This window comes from Leucoraja erinacea, chromosome 8 (assembly GCF_028641065.1).
Source record: "Leucoraja erinacea ecotype New England chromosome 8, Leri_hhj_1, whole genome shotgun sequence".
Lineage (NCBI taxonomy): Eukaryota > Metazoa > Chordata > Chondrichthyes > Rajiformes > Rajidae > Leucoraja > Leucoraja erinaceus.
Genome location: NC_073384.1, coordinates 1,956,000 through 1,970,752, shown reverse-complemented (window position 1 = coordinate 1,970,752; position 14,753 = coordinate 1,956,000). Strand labels below are relative to the sequence as shown.

At 47.6% G+C, this 14,753-nt stretch overlaps 1 protein-coding gene across 1 annotated transcript in view; it reads left to right on the top strand.

The window, feature by feature from the left end:
* The window catches only part of LOC129699217 (sprouty-related, EVH1 domain-containing protein 2-like), a 71,161-nt gene that overhangs the window by 30,509 nt on the left and 25,899 nt on the right, over positions 1 to 14,753 (top strand). Inside the window, exon 2 of the mRNA XM_055638834.1 lies at positions 10,137 to 10,379. Within this exon, the coding sequence (XP_055494809.1) occupies positions 10,137 to 10,379 (243 nt within the window). The remainder of the gene's footprint in view (positions 1 to 10,136; positions 10,380 to 14,753) is intronic.

Genomic DNA, 14,753 nt, shown 5'->3' with positions numbered 1-14,753 from the left:
ACTGTGTGTCAGGGTTCATAGTCCAATCCAGCCGGTAAACAGGCCCTCGTCCGCCAACTTGCCCACACCGGGACCAACACGTCCCCATCTACACTAGCCTCATCAGCCTGCATTTGGCCCATATCCCATCAGACCAGTCCAATCCATGTCTAACTGTTCCTTGAACGTTGGGGGTAGTCCCAGCTTCAACTACCTCCTCTGGCAGCTTGTTCAAAACTCCCTTGTGTAAAAAAAAAAGTTGCCCTTCAGGTTCCTATTAAATCTTTCCCCCTTCACCTTAAACCTACATCCTCTGGTTCTCGATATCGGTTCCCCACAACCCTTGACACCATGCATTGTGTACCATAGTTGTTAGTGAGGCTAAAAGGTTTCATGCCTCTTGATAGGGAAAACTGTGAAAATAATTTGTTTATGTAGAAGGTAGGTCTGAGGATCTCCAGTGAGGTAGAAAGTAGTCCAGCACTGCTCTCTAGTTGGGGAGAAGATGGTTCAGTTGCCTGATAACAGCTGAGAAGATACTGTCCGTGAATCTGGAGGTGTGTGTTTTCACACTGCTATACCTTTTGCCTGATGGGAGAAGAGGGAGTGGGTGGGGGGGGAGGAAACTGGAGCACCCGTAGAAAACCCACGCAGGTCATGGGGAGAACATGCAAACTCCACACAGACAGCACCCGCAGCCAGGATCGAATTTGTGATGGCGTGGGTTTTCTCCGGGTGCTCCGGTTTCCTCCCACACTCCCCAGACATCAGGTTTGGAGGTTAATTGGCTTCGGTAAAATTGTAAATTTTCCCTGGGGTGCGTAGGATAGTGTTAGTGTGCGGGGATCGCTGGTCGGCACGGACTCGCTGGGCCGAAGGGCCTGTTTCTGCACTGTATCTGTAACCTAACGAATAACTGCTGTGTTAATCGATAGGTTAACTCTGGGATGTCAGGACTGTCTTATGAAGAAAGACTGGATAGACTTGGTTTATACTCTCTAGAATTTAGAAGATTGAGAGGGGATCTTATAGAAACTTACAAAATTCTTAAGGGGTTGGACAGGCTAGATGCAGGAAGATTGTTCCCGATGTTGGGGAAGTCCAGGACGGGGTCACAGCTTAAGGATAAAGGGGAAATCCTTTAAAACCGAGATGAGAAGAACTTTTTCACACACAGAGAGTGGTGAATCTCTGGAACTCTCTGCCACAGAGGGTAGTTGAGGCCAGTTCATTGGCTATATTTAAGAGGGAGTTAGATGTGGCCCTTGTGGCTAAGGGGATCAGGGGGTATGGAGAGAAGGCAGGTACGGGATACTGAGTTGGATGATCAGCCATGATCATATTGAATGGCGGTGCAGGCTCGAAGGGCCGAATGGCCTACTCCTGCACCTCATTCTATGTTTTCTATGTTAATGTGTCTTTAAAAACCGTGCTATTTTTTTTAATAAGTTGTTAATTTCAAAATTCTCAGTAATGTCATCTGCAAGGCTGACGAGCCCGATAGTCTGATCTCCTCCTCTTCAATTCTGCAACACATACTTTCCCTTTGGGGTTCCTGGCCCTTTACTAGGAACTGGATTGCAACATGAAATGTATGAACTTGGATTCACAACTACACAGGAAATGCTTCAAGTATTTCAGTTCTTGCCTCAGTTCCAAGTTTAAACATTCACTCCCCGATGAGCAGAACAAGAGCCTGCTCAATAGAAAAAGGAATGCAACTCTCTGGTCACCTGCTCTGTCCCATAGTTTGTTTAGACAGCTACTGATTCAAAAATGTACGCTCAGGTATTTGTTTAAGAAAGCTGGCTTATTCAACGTCTGCTTGTGTTTATCTTACACTAGAAGTTATCCCCTTGTGTGTAGGAAGGAACTACAGGTGCTGGTTTAAATCCAAGATGGACACAATAAGTGCTGGAGTAACTCAGCGGGTCAGGCAGCATCTGTGGAGAACATGGATAGGTGACGTTTCACAGAGTGCTGGAGTAACTCAGCGGGTCAGGCAGCATCTGCGGAGAACATGGATAGGTGACGTTTCACAGAGTGCTGGAGTAACTCAGAGGGTCAGGCAGCATCTGTGGAGAACATGGATAGGTGACGTTTCACAGAGTGCTGGAGTAACTCAGCGGGTGCAGCAGCATCTATGGAGCTAATGAAATAGGTAACGTTTCGGGTCGAAACCCTTCCGGGTTTCGGCCCGAAACGTTGCCTATTTCCAGAAGGATTTCGGCCCGACACGTTGCCTATTTCCTTAGCTCCATAGATGCTGCTGCACCGTAACTGAGCGGGTCAGGCAGCATCTGTGGAGAACATGGATAGGTGACGTTTCACAGAAACGTTGCCTATTTCCTTCGCTCCATAGATGCTGCTGCACCCGCTGAGTTTCTCCAGCATTTTTGTGTACCTACCATCTGTGGAGAAAATGGATAGGTGACGTTTCACAGAGTGCTGGAGTAACTCAGCGGGTCAGGCAGCATCTGTGGAGAACATGGATAGGTGACGTTTCACAGAGTGCTGGAGTAACTCAGCGGGTCAGGCAGCATCTGTGGAGAACATGGATAGGTGACGTTTTGGGTCGGGACCCTTCTTCAGACGGTCTTCCCATGGTTCATGGTTGCTCACATCTTGTACTGTGAGGAACATCTCAGTCTTTGTTTGGTCACTCACCGGGATACCCTGTTTAAGATGCAACAAAATAAACGGATACAATCCCAAGGTTGCCCCAACTATCTCCTCTGGCAGCTCCATCCCTACACCCTCCATCTGAGTGAAAACATTGGCCTTTGGGTTCCTATTAAATCTTTCCCCCTTCACCTTAATCCTCTGCACCCGTGTTTTCAACATAGAACATAGAAACTTAGACAATAGGTGCAGGATTAGGCCATTTGGCCCTTTGAGCCAGCATGTTCCTGCCTTCTCCCCATATCCCTTGATTCTGTTAGCCTGTTCTGATTCCGAGTTACTCCAGCATTTTGTGTCGATCTACCATTCGGATAATAATCTGCCCTCCTGTTCTTGCAACCAAAGTGGATAACCTCACATTTATCCACATTATGCTACACCTGCCATGCATCTGCCCACTCACCCAATCTGTCCAAGTCACCCTGCAGCCTCATAGCATCCTCCTCACAGCTAACACTGCCACCCAGCTTTGTGTCATCCGCAAACTTTTAAATGTCACATTTAACTCCCTCGTCTAAATCGTTAGTATATATTGTAAATAACAGGGGTCCCAGCACCGAGCCTTGCGGCACCCCACTAGTCACTGACTGCCATTCTGAAAAGGACCCATTAATCCCTACTCTTTGCTTCCTGTCTGCCACCCAGTTCTCTATCCATGTCAATACTCCACCCCCAATACCATGTGCTGTAATTCTGCCCACTCATTCTTGATTGTCCTCCTTGGTAACAAGACTCTGTGAACTCACGCTAACTATCTCCTTGATGAGTTTGTCCATCTCTGTAAAAATCACCCCTCATCCTCCTGCGCTCCAAGGGATATTCCAAATCTTAGAATAAAGGGGAGGTCATTTAAGACTGAGGTGAGAAAAAACTTTTTCACCCAGAGAGTTGTGACTTTATGGAAGTCCCTGCCACAGAGGGCAGTGGAAGCCAAGTCACTGGATGGATTTAAGAGAGAGTTAGATAGAGCTCTAGGTGCTAGTGGAGTCGAGGGATATGGGGAGAAGGCAGGCACGGGTTATTGATAGGGGACGATCAGCCATGATCACAATGAATGGCGGTGCTGGCTCGAAGGGCTGAATGGCCTCCTCCTGCACCTATTTTCTATGTTTCGATGAATAAAGTCCCGGCCTGCTCAACCTCTCCCTGTAGCTCGGGCCATCAAGTTCCAGAACATCACCAAATTAGGTTTTTATTTTAGAACCAATGTTTTTCTCCAAAGTGCGGATGACATATATGTCGACTAATTCATTGGAGCATCGTAACGCTTTCATGCAAGCGGAGCCAACACCATTTCCAAGAACTTCAAAACAAATCTGGGAACTCCACATTGTCAGGGAAAGGAAAATCTGCCTTTATTTTTTTGCATCTTTCGCAGAGAATTGGATGAAGCCCAACTACAAATTAAAACCCCAAGGATCTTTAAAGTTTCAATCTGATGATCCAAAAAACATCCCAAGCATATACACTGGAAAATGAAGCAGTCCGCCATCCAAATTGTTCACATTAGACCAGCTCCCCTCCATCTTCAACTCCACGGACATTTGTATGTCATCAGAAATGTGGGCCATCCTACCACAACTAGGCAGCAGTACTGAACTACTATCTACCTCATTGGAGAGAGACCCTCAGACTATTCTTGATCTGACTTTGCTGGCTTTACCGTGCACCGAGTTACTCCAGCACTCTGTGAAACGTCACCTATCCATGTTCTCCACAGATGCTGCCTGACCCACTCAGTTATGGTGCAGCAGCATCTATGGAGCTAAGGAAATAGGCAACGTTTCGGGCCGAAATCCTTCTGGAAATAGGCAACGTTTCGGGCCGAAACCCATAAGGGTTTCGGACCGAAACGTTGCCTATTTCCTTAGCTCCTTAGATGCTGCCTGACTTTCTGAGTTACTCCAGCACTCTGTGAAACGTCACCTATCCATGTTCTCCACAGATGGTAGGTACATAAAAATGCTGGAGAAACTCAGCGGGTGCAGCAGCATCTATGGAGCGAAGGAAATAGGCAACGTTTCGGCCCGAAACGTTGCCTATTTCCTTCGCTCCATAGATGCTGCTGCACCCGCTGAGTTTCTCCAGCATTTTTGTGTACCTTCGATTTTCCAGCATCTGCAGTTCCTTCTTGAACACTTCTTCACAGATGCTGCCTGACCCGCTTAGTTACTCCAGCACTCTGTGAAACGTCCCCTATCCATGTTCTCCAGATTCCCTGTATGTGCTCACGATAGGCAGAGTGCTGGAGTAACTCAGCGGGACAGGCAGCATCTCTGGAGAGAAGGAATGGGTGACGTTTTGGGTCGAGACCCTTCAGACTGAGAATCAGGGGAAAGGGAAACGAGAGATATGGACGGTGATATAAAACAAATGAATGAAAGATATGCAAAAAGCAAAGGAAACAGACTATTGTTAGCTGTAAGCTGGGTGAGAAGGAGTATGTGCTTCTTGGGTGAACTGTATAGACAAGACAATAGGTGTAGACCATTCAGCATATATAGATATATATATATATGTATATATGTGTGTGTGTGTATATATATATGTGTATATATATGTGTATATGTATATGTGTGTATATAAATATATATATATATATATATATATATATATATATATATATATATATATATATATATATGTGTGTGTGTGTATATATATATATATGTGTGTGTGTGTATATATATATATATGTATGTGTGTGTATATATATATATATGTATATGTGTGTATATATATTAAAATATATATATATATAATTATAAATATATATAATATATATATATATATATACACACAATATATATACACATACATACATATATATATATATACACACACACATATATATATATATATACACACACACACACACACATATATATATATATATATATATATATATATACACATATATATGTGTATATGTGTGTGTGTATATATATATATATAATGTTATACATATATACATACATATACACACACTGAATAGTTTTTGTTGTTTATTCTGGGCTTTACAAAGAACTATGTTGACGTAAGTGTTGTGCTGCTGCATGTAAGAATCTTTGAAGAAGGGTCTCGACCCGAAATGTCACCCATTCATTCTCTCCAGAGATGCTGCCCCTCCCGCTGAGTTACTCCAGCATTTTGTGTCTGTCTTCAGTAAGAATCTCATTGTTCTGTTTTGGGACCTGTGGCAATTTAACACTCTTGACTCTTGCCCTGCTTCTAAGGACTACACGTAGAATCATACAGTGTCCAACTTGCCCACACCGGCCAACATATCCCAGCTACAATAGTCCCACCTGCCTGCGCTTGGCCCATATCCCTCCAAACCTGCCCTATCCATGTACCTGTCTAACTGTTGCGATAGTACTTACCAGAAGTACCCCCTCTGGCAGCTTGTTCCATACGCCCACCACGTTCCCAATGTTGGGCGAGTCCAGAACCAGGGGCCACACACACAGTCTTAGAATAAAGGGGAGGTCATTTAAGACTGAGGTGAGAAAAAACTTTTTCACCCAGAGAGTTGTGAATCTGTGGAATTCCCTGCCACAGAGGGCAGTGGAGGCCAAATCACTGGATGGATTTATGAGAGAGTTAGATAGAACTCTAGGGGCTAGTGGAGTCAAGGGATATGGGGAGAAGGCAGGCATGGGTTAGTGATAGGGGACGATCAGCCATGATCACATTGAATGGCGGTGCTGGCTGGAAGGGCCGAATGGCCTCCTCCTGCACCTATTGTCTATGTTTCACCTTGAACCCATGTCCTTTGGCACTCGATTCCCCCACTCTATAATCTCTGAGGCACGGTTGCCACGGCAACCACGCTGCGCTCTTCCCCACGATTGCAACAACCAGAAACGACGCTTCCCCTTTCAGTTGCGGTGCAGGAACGGGTAGAGTTGCTGCCTCACGGCCCCGGAGTCCCGGGTTCGATCCCGACCACGAGTGCTGTCTGCGCAGAGTTTGCACGTTCTCCCCGTGACCTGCGCGGGTTTTCTCCGGGATCTTCGGCGTCCTCCCACACTCCAAAGACGTGCAGGGTTTGTAGGTTCAGTGGCTTTGGTGTAAATGTAAATTGTCCCCTAGTGTGTGTGTGTAGGATAGTGTTAGTGTGCGGGGATCGCTGGTCGGCACGGACTCGGTGGGCCGAAGGGCCTGTTTCCGCGCGCTGTATCTCTTAAAGCTTAAAACTAAAGTTGCAGCAGCAGAGATGAGGTCAGCGTTCCATTAGCCTTTCATTACTGGATGTTGTTTGCACTGGCCTCTATAGATGTATACACAGTGACATCAAACCCCTTGGCATCTCCTCAGCTCCTGCTCCCTCATCATTAGCAGCTTTATTTCCAAACGCTCTTATTGATCAAAGTAGTCACCTCTGCAAACAGTTATTAATTTGTTTAACACACAGCACTGGAGTAACTCAGCGGGTCGATAGACAAAAGGTGCAGGAGGAGGCCATTCGGCCCTTCGAGCCAGCACCGCCATTCAATGTGATCATGGCTGATCATCCCCAATCAGTACCCCGTTCCTGCCTTCTCCCCATATCCCCTGACTCCGCTATCTTTAAGAGCCCTATCTAATTCTCTCTTGAAAGCACCCGGCCTCCACCGCTCTCTGAGGCAGAGAATTCCACAGACTCACAACTCTCTGTGTGAAAAAGTGTTTCCTCATCTCCGTTCTAAATGGCTTACCCCTTATTCTTAAACTGTGGCCCCTGGTTCTGGACTCCCCCAACATCGGGAACATGTTTCCTGCCTCTAGTGTGTCCAAACCCTTAATAATCTTATATGTTTCAATAAGATCCCCTCTTATCCTTCTAAATTCCAGAGTGTACAAGCCCAGCCGCTCCATTCTCTCAGCATATGACAGTCCCGCCATCCCGGGAATTAACCTGGTAAACCTACGCTGCACTCCCTCAATAGCAAGAATGTCCTTCCTCAAATTAGGGGAAATATAACTGCTCTATTGTGGGCAGTTTTGAGCCCCAACTCTGAGGAAAGATGTGCTGAGTGGTGGGGGGGGGACCTCATTGAAACGTACAGAATAGTGAAAGGCTTGGACAGAGTGGATGTGGAGAGGATGTTTCCACTAGTGGGAGAGTCTAGGACCAGAGGTCACAGCCTCAGAATTAAAGGATGTCCTTTTAGGTAGGAGATGAGGAGGAATTTCTTTAGTCATAGGCTGGTGAATCTGTGGGATTCTTTGCCACAGACGGCTGTGGAGGCCACAAGCCAGTGGATATATTTAAGGCAGAGATGGATAGATTCTTGATAAGTACGGGTGTCAGGGGTTATGGGGAGAAGGCAGGAGAATTCTGCCTTCTCCCCATAGAGGGGATCTTATAGAAACTTACAAAATTCTTAAGGGGTTGGACAGGCTAGATGCAGGAAGATTGCTCCCGATGTTGGGGAAGTCCAGGACAAGGGGTCACAGCTTAAGGATAAGGGGGAAATCCTTTAAACCGAGATGAGAAGAACTTTTTTCACACAGAGAGTGGTGAATCTCTGGAACTCTCTGCCACAGAAGGTAGTCGAGGCCAGTTCATTGGCTATATTTATGAAGGAGTTAGATGTGGCCCTTGTGGCTAAGGGGATCAGGGGGTATGGAGAGAAGGCAGGTACGGGATACTGAGTTGGATGATCAGCCATGATCATATTGAATGGCGGTGTAGGCTCGAAGGGCCGAATGGCCTACTCCTGCACCTAATTTCTATGTTTCTATGAATGGGGTTGGGAGGGAGAGATAGATCAGCCATGATTGAATGGCGGAGTAGACTTGATGGGCCGAATGGCCTAATTCTGCTCCTATCTTATCCCCTTCCTCATTCACCGTGGCTGGTGGTTTCTGTGCCGGTGGAGAGATGTGTGAATCTTTGCTCAGGGTGGAGATGGCCAACTTTGTACCTGCCTCCGATGCCGATAACTGTGTTTGTGTAATTAACCTTTGGTATTTGTGAATTGGGCCGACCTTCCGGATGATTCCGCTGGGTGCAGTCCCCGTGTGACTGTCATTCTCTGGATGCCAGCCAAGATTTACACTCCTCACTCACTCACTTTGCCAGTCCTTGTCTCTCAGCCCTGCTGACACAACCTGGCCCTTTCACAAAGAATGCTCCCTGATGGTTTGAACTTGCAACAACTTCTCTCACAGCATAATAGACAATAGACGCAGTAGTAGAGGCCATTCGGCCCTTCGAGCCAGCACCGCCATTCAATGTGATCATGGCTGATCATCCCCAATCAGTACCCCGCTCCTGCCTTCTCCCCCGACTCCGCTATCTTTAAGAGCCCTATCTAGCTCTCTCTTGAAAGTATCCAGAGAACCGGCCTCCATCGCCCTCTGAGGCAGAGAATTCCACACTCACCACTCTCTGTGAGAAAAAGTGTTTCCTCGTCTCCGTTCTAAATGGCTTACCCCTTATTCTTAAACTGTGGCCCCTGGTTCTGGACTCCCCCAACATCGGGAACATGTTTCCTGCCTCTAGCGTGTCCAAGCCCTTAACAATCTTATATGTTTCGATGGAGACCCTCGTTCAGACTGAGATTCAGTGGGAGAGGGAAACTAGACGTATGCAATGGTACCGAACAAACCAGAGCCGGCACCGATGGCCCAGGAGCCCACAATGGTGTACAATTCCATGTTCTATGTTGGGTTTGGACATGGTGGGCCGAATGGCCTGTTGCCGTGCTGTACTGTCTTATATTGAGTACAGACATGGTGGGCCGAATGGCCTGTTCCATTCTGTACCATCCAATGTTGGGCACGGGCATGGCGGGATGAATGGCCTGTTCCCATGCTGAACTATTCCATGTTCATCTCTGGAACTTGATTAGTTCGGGTGTCGGGGGTTACGGGGAGAAGGCAGGAGAATGGGGTTAGGAGGGAGAGATAGATCAGCCATGATTGAACGGCTGACTAGACTTGATGGGCCGAATGGCCTAATTCTGCTCCTGTCACTGATGAGCATATGAAAGCAATCTCTGGAACTCTCTGCCACAGAGGGTAGTTGAGGCCAGTTCATTGGCTATATTTAAGAGGGAGTTAGATGTGGCCCTTGTGGCTAAGGGGATCAGGGGGTATGGAGAGAAGGCAGGTACGGGATACTGAGTTGGATGATCAGCCATGATCATATTGAATGGCGGTGCAGGCTCGAAGGGCCGAATGGCCTACTCCTGCACCTATTGTCTATGTTTCTATGTTCTATATTGGCCACAAACATTGTGGGCCGAATGGCCTGTTGCCATGCTATACTCTTATATTGAGTACAGACATGGTGGGCCGAATGGCCTGTTGCTCTGCTGTACTATTCCATGTTCTATATTGGGTATGGACATGGTGGGCTGAATGGCCTGTTCCCCTGCTGTACTATTCCATGTTCTATATTGGCCACAAACATTGTGGGCCGAATGGCCTGTCCCCGTGCTATCCCGCTGCATGTACTGACCACTCTGTGCTTTGCCTTGCAGTGACACCTACATTGTGAGAGTCAATGCTGTGGTGATGAGCAGAGATGACTCGGGCTGGCTCCCTCAGGAAGGAGGTGGGCTCAGTCGGGTCGGTGTCTGCAAGGCCATTCAGCCCGACTCCACGGGCAGGAGTGACTTCCTCATCCTCGGGGAGCGACTTAAAGACAAACTGGTAGGTGCTGTAGTCCTTGCAAGAAAAGCCAACCTCTGCGTTAGTTCAGTCTCTGTTGCACCAGCTACATAGTGTTATACGGGCAGTGTTCATATGTTCATGTATGATAGGGCCAGTATTAGGCCATTCACCAACCTCTGACTAAAGAAATTCCTCCTCATTTCCTTTCTGAAAGAGCGCCCTTTAATTCTGAGGCTGTGACCTCTAGTCCTAGACTCTCCCACTAGTGGAAACATCCTCTCCACATCCACTCTATCCAAGCCTTTCACTATTCCCGATTCCCGATGTTGGGGAAGTCCAGGACAAGGGGTCACACAGTTTAAGGATAAGAGGGAAATCTTTTAGGACTGAGATGAGAAAATCATTTTTCACACAGAGAGTGGTGAATCTGTGGAATTCTCTGCCACAGAAGGTAGTTGAGGCCAGTTCATTTGACTATATTTAAGAGGGAGTTAGATGTGGCCCTTGTGGCTAAAGGGATCAGGGGGTATGGAGAGAAGGCAGGTACGGGATACTGAGTTGGATGATCATCCATGATCATATCGAATGGCGGTGCAGGCTTGAAGGGCCGAATGGCCTACTCCTGCACCTATTTTCTATGTTTCTATTCTGCAAGTTTCAATGAGATCCCCCCTCATTCTTCTAAACTCCAGCTAGTACAGGTCCAGTGCCGACAAACGCTCATCATATGTTAACCCACTCATTCCTGGGATCATTCTTGTGAGCCTTTTCTGGACCTTCTCCAGAGCCAGCACATCCTTCCTCCGATACGGGGCCCAGATTTGTTCACAAGACTCCAAGTGTGGCCTGACCAGCGCCTTATAGAGCCTCAGCGTTACATCCGTGTTCTATTGTGTGGCAGCCACGCTAGGGGGAAGTGGACCAAGAAGCAAGATGATGTCTCTGGTACAGCCCAACTAAAACTAATGGGAAGACGATGTATCATTGGCTTCGAGACTTTACCTTGCACTGAACCTCATTCCCATATCATGGGTGACGTTTTGGGTCGAGACCCCTCTTCAGACTGTTCAGACATTTCTTGACACGAAACGTCACCTATCCATGTTCTCCACAGATGCTGCCTGACCCGCTGAGTTACTCCAGCACTCTGTGAAACGTCACCTATCCATGTTCTCCACAGATGCTGCCTGACCCGCTGAGTTTATGGTGCAGCAGCATCTATGGAGCGAAGGAAATAGGCAACGTTTTGGGCCGAAACCCTTCTGGAAAATAGGCAACGTTTCGGGCCGAAACCCGGAAGGGTTTTCGACCTGAAACGTTACCTATTTCCTTAGCTCCATAGATGCTGCTGCACCCGCTGAGTTACTCCAGCACTCTGTGAAACGTCACCTATCCATGTTCTCCACAGATGCTGCTGCCTGACCCACTGGGTTACTCCAGCACTCTGTGAAACGTCACCTATCCATGTTCTCCACAGATGCTGCCTGGCCCGCTGAATTACTCCAGCACTCTGTGAAACGTCTGTGTCTGATGTACAAGCACACTCGTGTCTGGTTGCACTTCCCGTTTTCTTAATCTGACACCATTCAGATAATAATCTGCCTTCTTGTTCTTGCCACCAAAGTGGATAACCTCGCATTTATCCACATTATACTGCATCTGCCATGCACCTGCCCACTCACTCACCCAACCTAACCAACTCCAGGTCTGAAAGTCCAGATACACCACATCCACTGGCTCTCCCTTATCCATTCTACATGTTACATCCTCAACATATTCCTGATTTCCCCTTCATAAATCCATGCTGACTTTAACCGATCCTGTCACTGCTTTCCAAATGTTCGGCTATTTCATTTAACCATATAACAATTACAGCACGGAAACAGGCCATCTCGGCCCTAAGAGTTGGCGCCGAACAACTTTTTTTCCCTTAGTCCCACCTGCCTGCACTCGTACCATAACCCTCCATTCCCTTCTCATCCATATGCCTATCCAATTTATTTTTAAATGATACCAACGAACCTGCCTCCACCACTTCCACTGGAAGCTCATTCCACACCGCTACCACTCTCTGAGTAAAGAAGTTCCCCCTCATGTTACCCCTAAACTTCTGTCCCTTAATTCTCAAGTCATGTCCTCTTGTTTGAATCTTCCCTATTCTCAGTGGGAAAAGCTTGTCCACATCAACTCTGTCTATCCCTCTCATCATTTTAAAGACCTCTATCAAGTCCCCCCTTAACCTTCTGCGCTCCAGAGAATAAAGACCTAACTTATTCAACCTTTCTCTGTAACTTAGTTGTTGAAACCCAGGCAACATTCTAGTAAATCACCTCTGTACTCTCTCTATTTTTGTTGACATCCTTCCTATAATTGGGCGACCAAAATTGTACACCATACTCCAGATTTGGTCTCACCAATGCCTTGTACAATTTTAACATTACATCCCAGCTTCTATACTCAATGCTCTGATTTATAAAGGCTAGCATACCAAAAGCTTTCTTTACCACCCTATCTATATGAGATTCCACCTTCAAGGAACTATGCACGGTTATTCCCAGATCCCTCTGTTCATCTGTATTCTTCAATTCCCTACCATTTACCATGTACGTCCTATTTTAATTTGTCCTGCCAAGGTGTAGCACCTCACATTTATCAGCATTAAACTCCATCTGCCATCTTTCAGCCCATTCTTCCAAATGGCCTAAATCACTCTGTAGACTTTTATAATTGACTCCAGCATCTTCCCCACCACCGATGTCAGGCTAACTGGTCTATAATTCCACGTTTTCTCTCTCCCTCCTTTCTAAAAAAAGTGAGGTTATACTGGCTACCCTCCAGTCCACAGGAACTGATCCAGAGTCGAGGGAACATTGGAGAATGATCACCAATGCATCCACGATTTCTAGGGCCACCTCCCTGGGATGCAGACCACCAGTCCCTGGGGATTTATCTGCCTTCAGTCATCTTGACTGTGAGCTGCTGACTCTGCCCTGGATGCCTTGGTGGCGCAGCGGTAGTGTTGCGGGTTCAATCCCGACCTCGGGCGCTGTCAGTACGGAGTTTGCACGTTCTCCCCGTGACCTGCGTGGGTTTTCCCCGGGTGCTCCGGTTTCCTCCCACACTCCAAAGACGTGCAGGTTTGCAGGTTAATTGGCTTGGTGTAAATGTAAATGGTCTCAAGCCTGTAGCATAGTGTTAATGTGCACGGATTGCTGGTTGGTTTTTCACCCAGAGAGCTGTGAATCTGTGGAATTCGCTGCCACAGGAGGCAGTGGAGGCCGATTCACTGGATGTTTTCAAGAGTGAGTTAGATTTAGCTCTTGGGGCTAATGGAATCATGGGATATGGGGAGAAGGCAGGAACGGGGTACTGATTGTGGATGATCAGCCATGATCATATTGAATGGCAGTGCTGGCTTGAAGGGCCGAATGGCCTACTCGTACATGTCATTTCTCTGTTTGTAACTTATCTAAACGCATGGTACATTGCCCCGATATCAGCCTTGTATAAAGGGATGCATTGAACAGCCACAATGTTGCAGCAGATGGAACATATATGAGCCAGCACCGCCATTCAATGTGATCATGGCTGATCATCCATTTAATTTTAATTCAATTTAATTGTCATTTGGACCCCTTGAGGTCCAAACAAAATGCCGTTTCTGCAGCCATACATTGCAAACAAATAGACCCAAGACACAACATAATTAACATTTTACATAAACATCCATCACATCGCTGTGATGGAAGGCCAAAAAAACTTATCTCTCCACTGCACTCCCCCCCCCGATGTCAGAGTCAAAGTCAAAGCCCCCGGCTGGCGATGGCGATTATCCCGCGGCCATTGAAGCCACGCCGGGTGATGCAAGGTCGCACACCGGGTCTTGGTGTTAGAGCCCCGGTGTGCGCTCGCAGAGTCCCGCGGCCATTCCAAGCCGCGCGGGGCGGTGATGTCAGGCCCCGCTCCAGGAGCTCTTCAACCCCGCAACTCGGGCGGGAGAAGTCGCCGTTGCAGGAGCCCTGAAAAGCGGTCTCCCTCCAGGGACCTGCGGGCTCCCGGTGCCGCCGTCCGCCAGACCCGCAGTTGCAGCCTCCGAATCTCCGGAGGTCGGGCCGCAGCAGCGCTCCACCACCGCTCCACCCGCTCCGGACTCGGCCAGCTCCGCGACGGTGAGGTGAGTCGTCGGCACCAGAGTCCCCGGTCTTCTCCTGTTGGAGGCCGCTCCATATTGCAGCCCCAACCGTGCAGGGAGAGATTTAAAAGTTACCCCCTCCCTCCCACCCCCCCACATACACACACACACCCCAACAAAAAAATAACAAAAACTACATAAAAACATAGAGAAAAATAATAAAAACGCGGACAGGCTGCAGAGGCCGCTGCTGACGTGAGTCGCGCCGCCTACCGGGTCATCCACAATCAGTACCCCGTTCCTGCCTTCTCCCCATATCCCCTGACTCCGTTTGCCCCAAGAGCTAAATCTA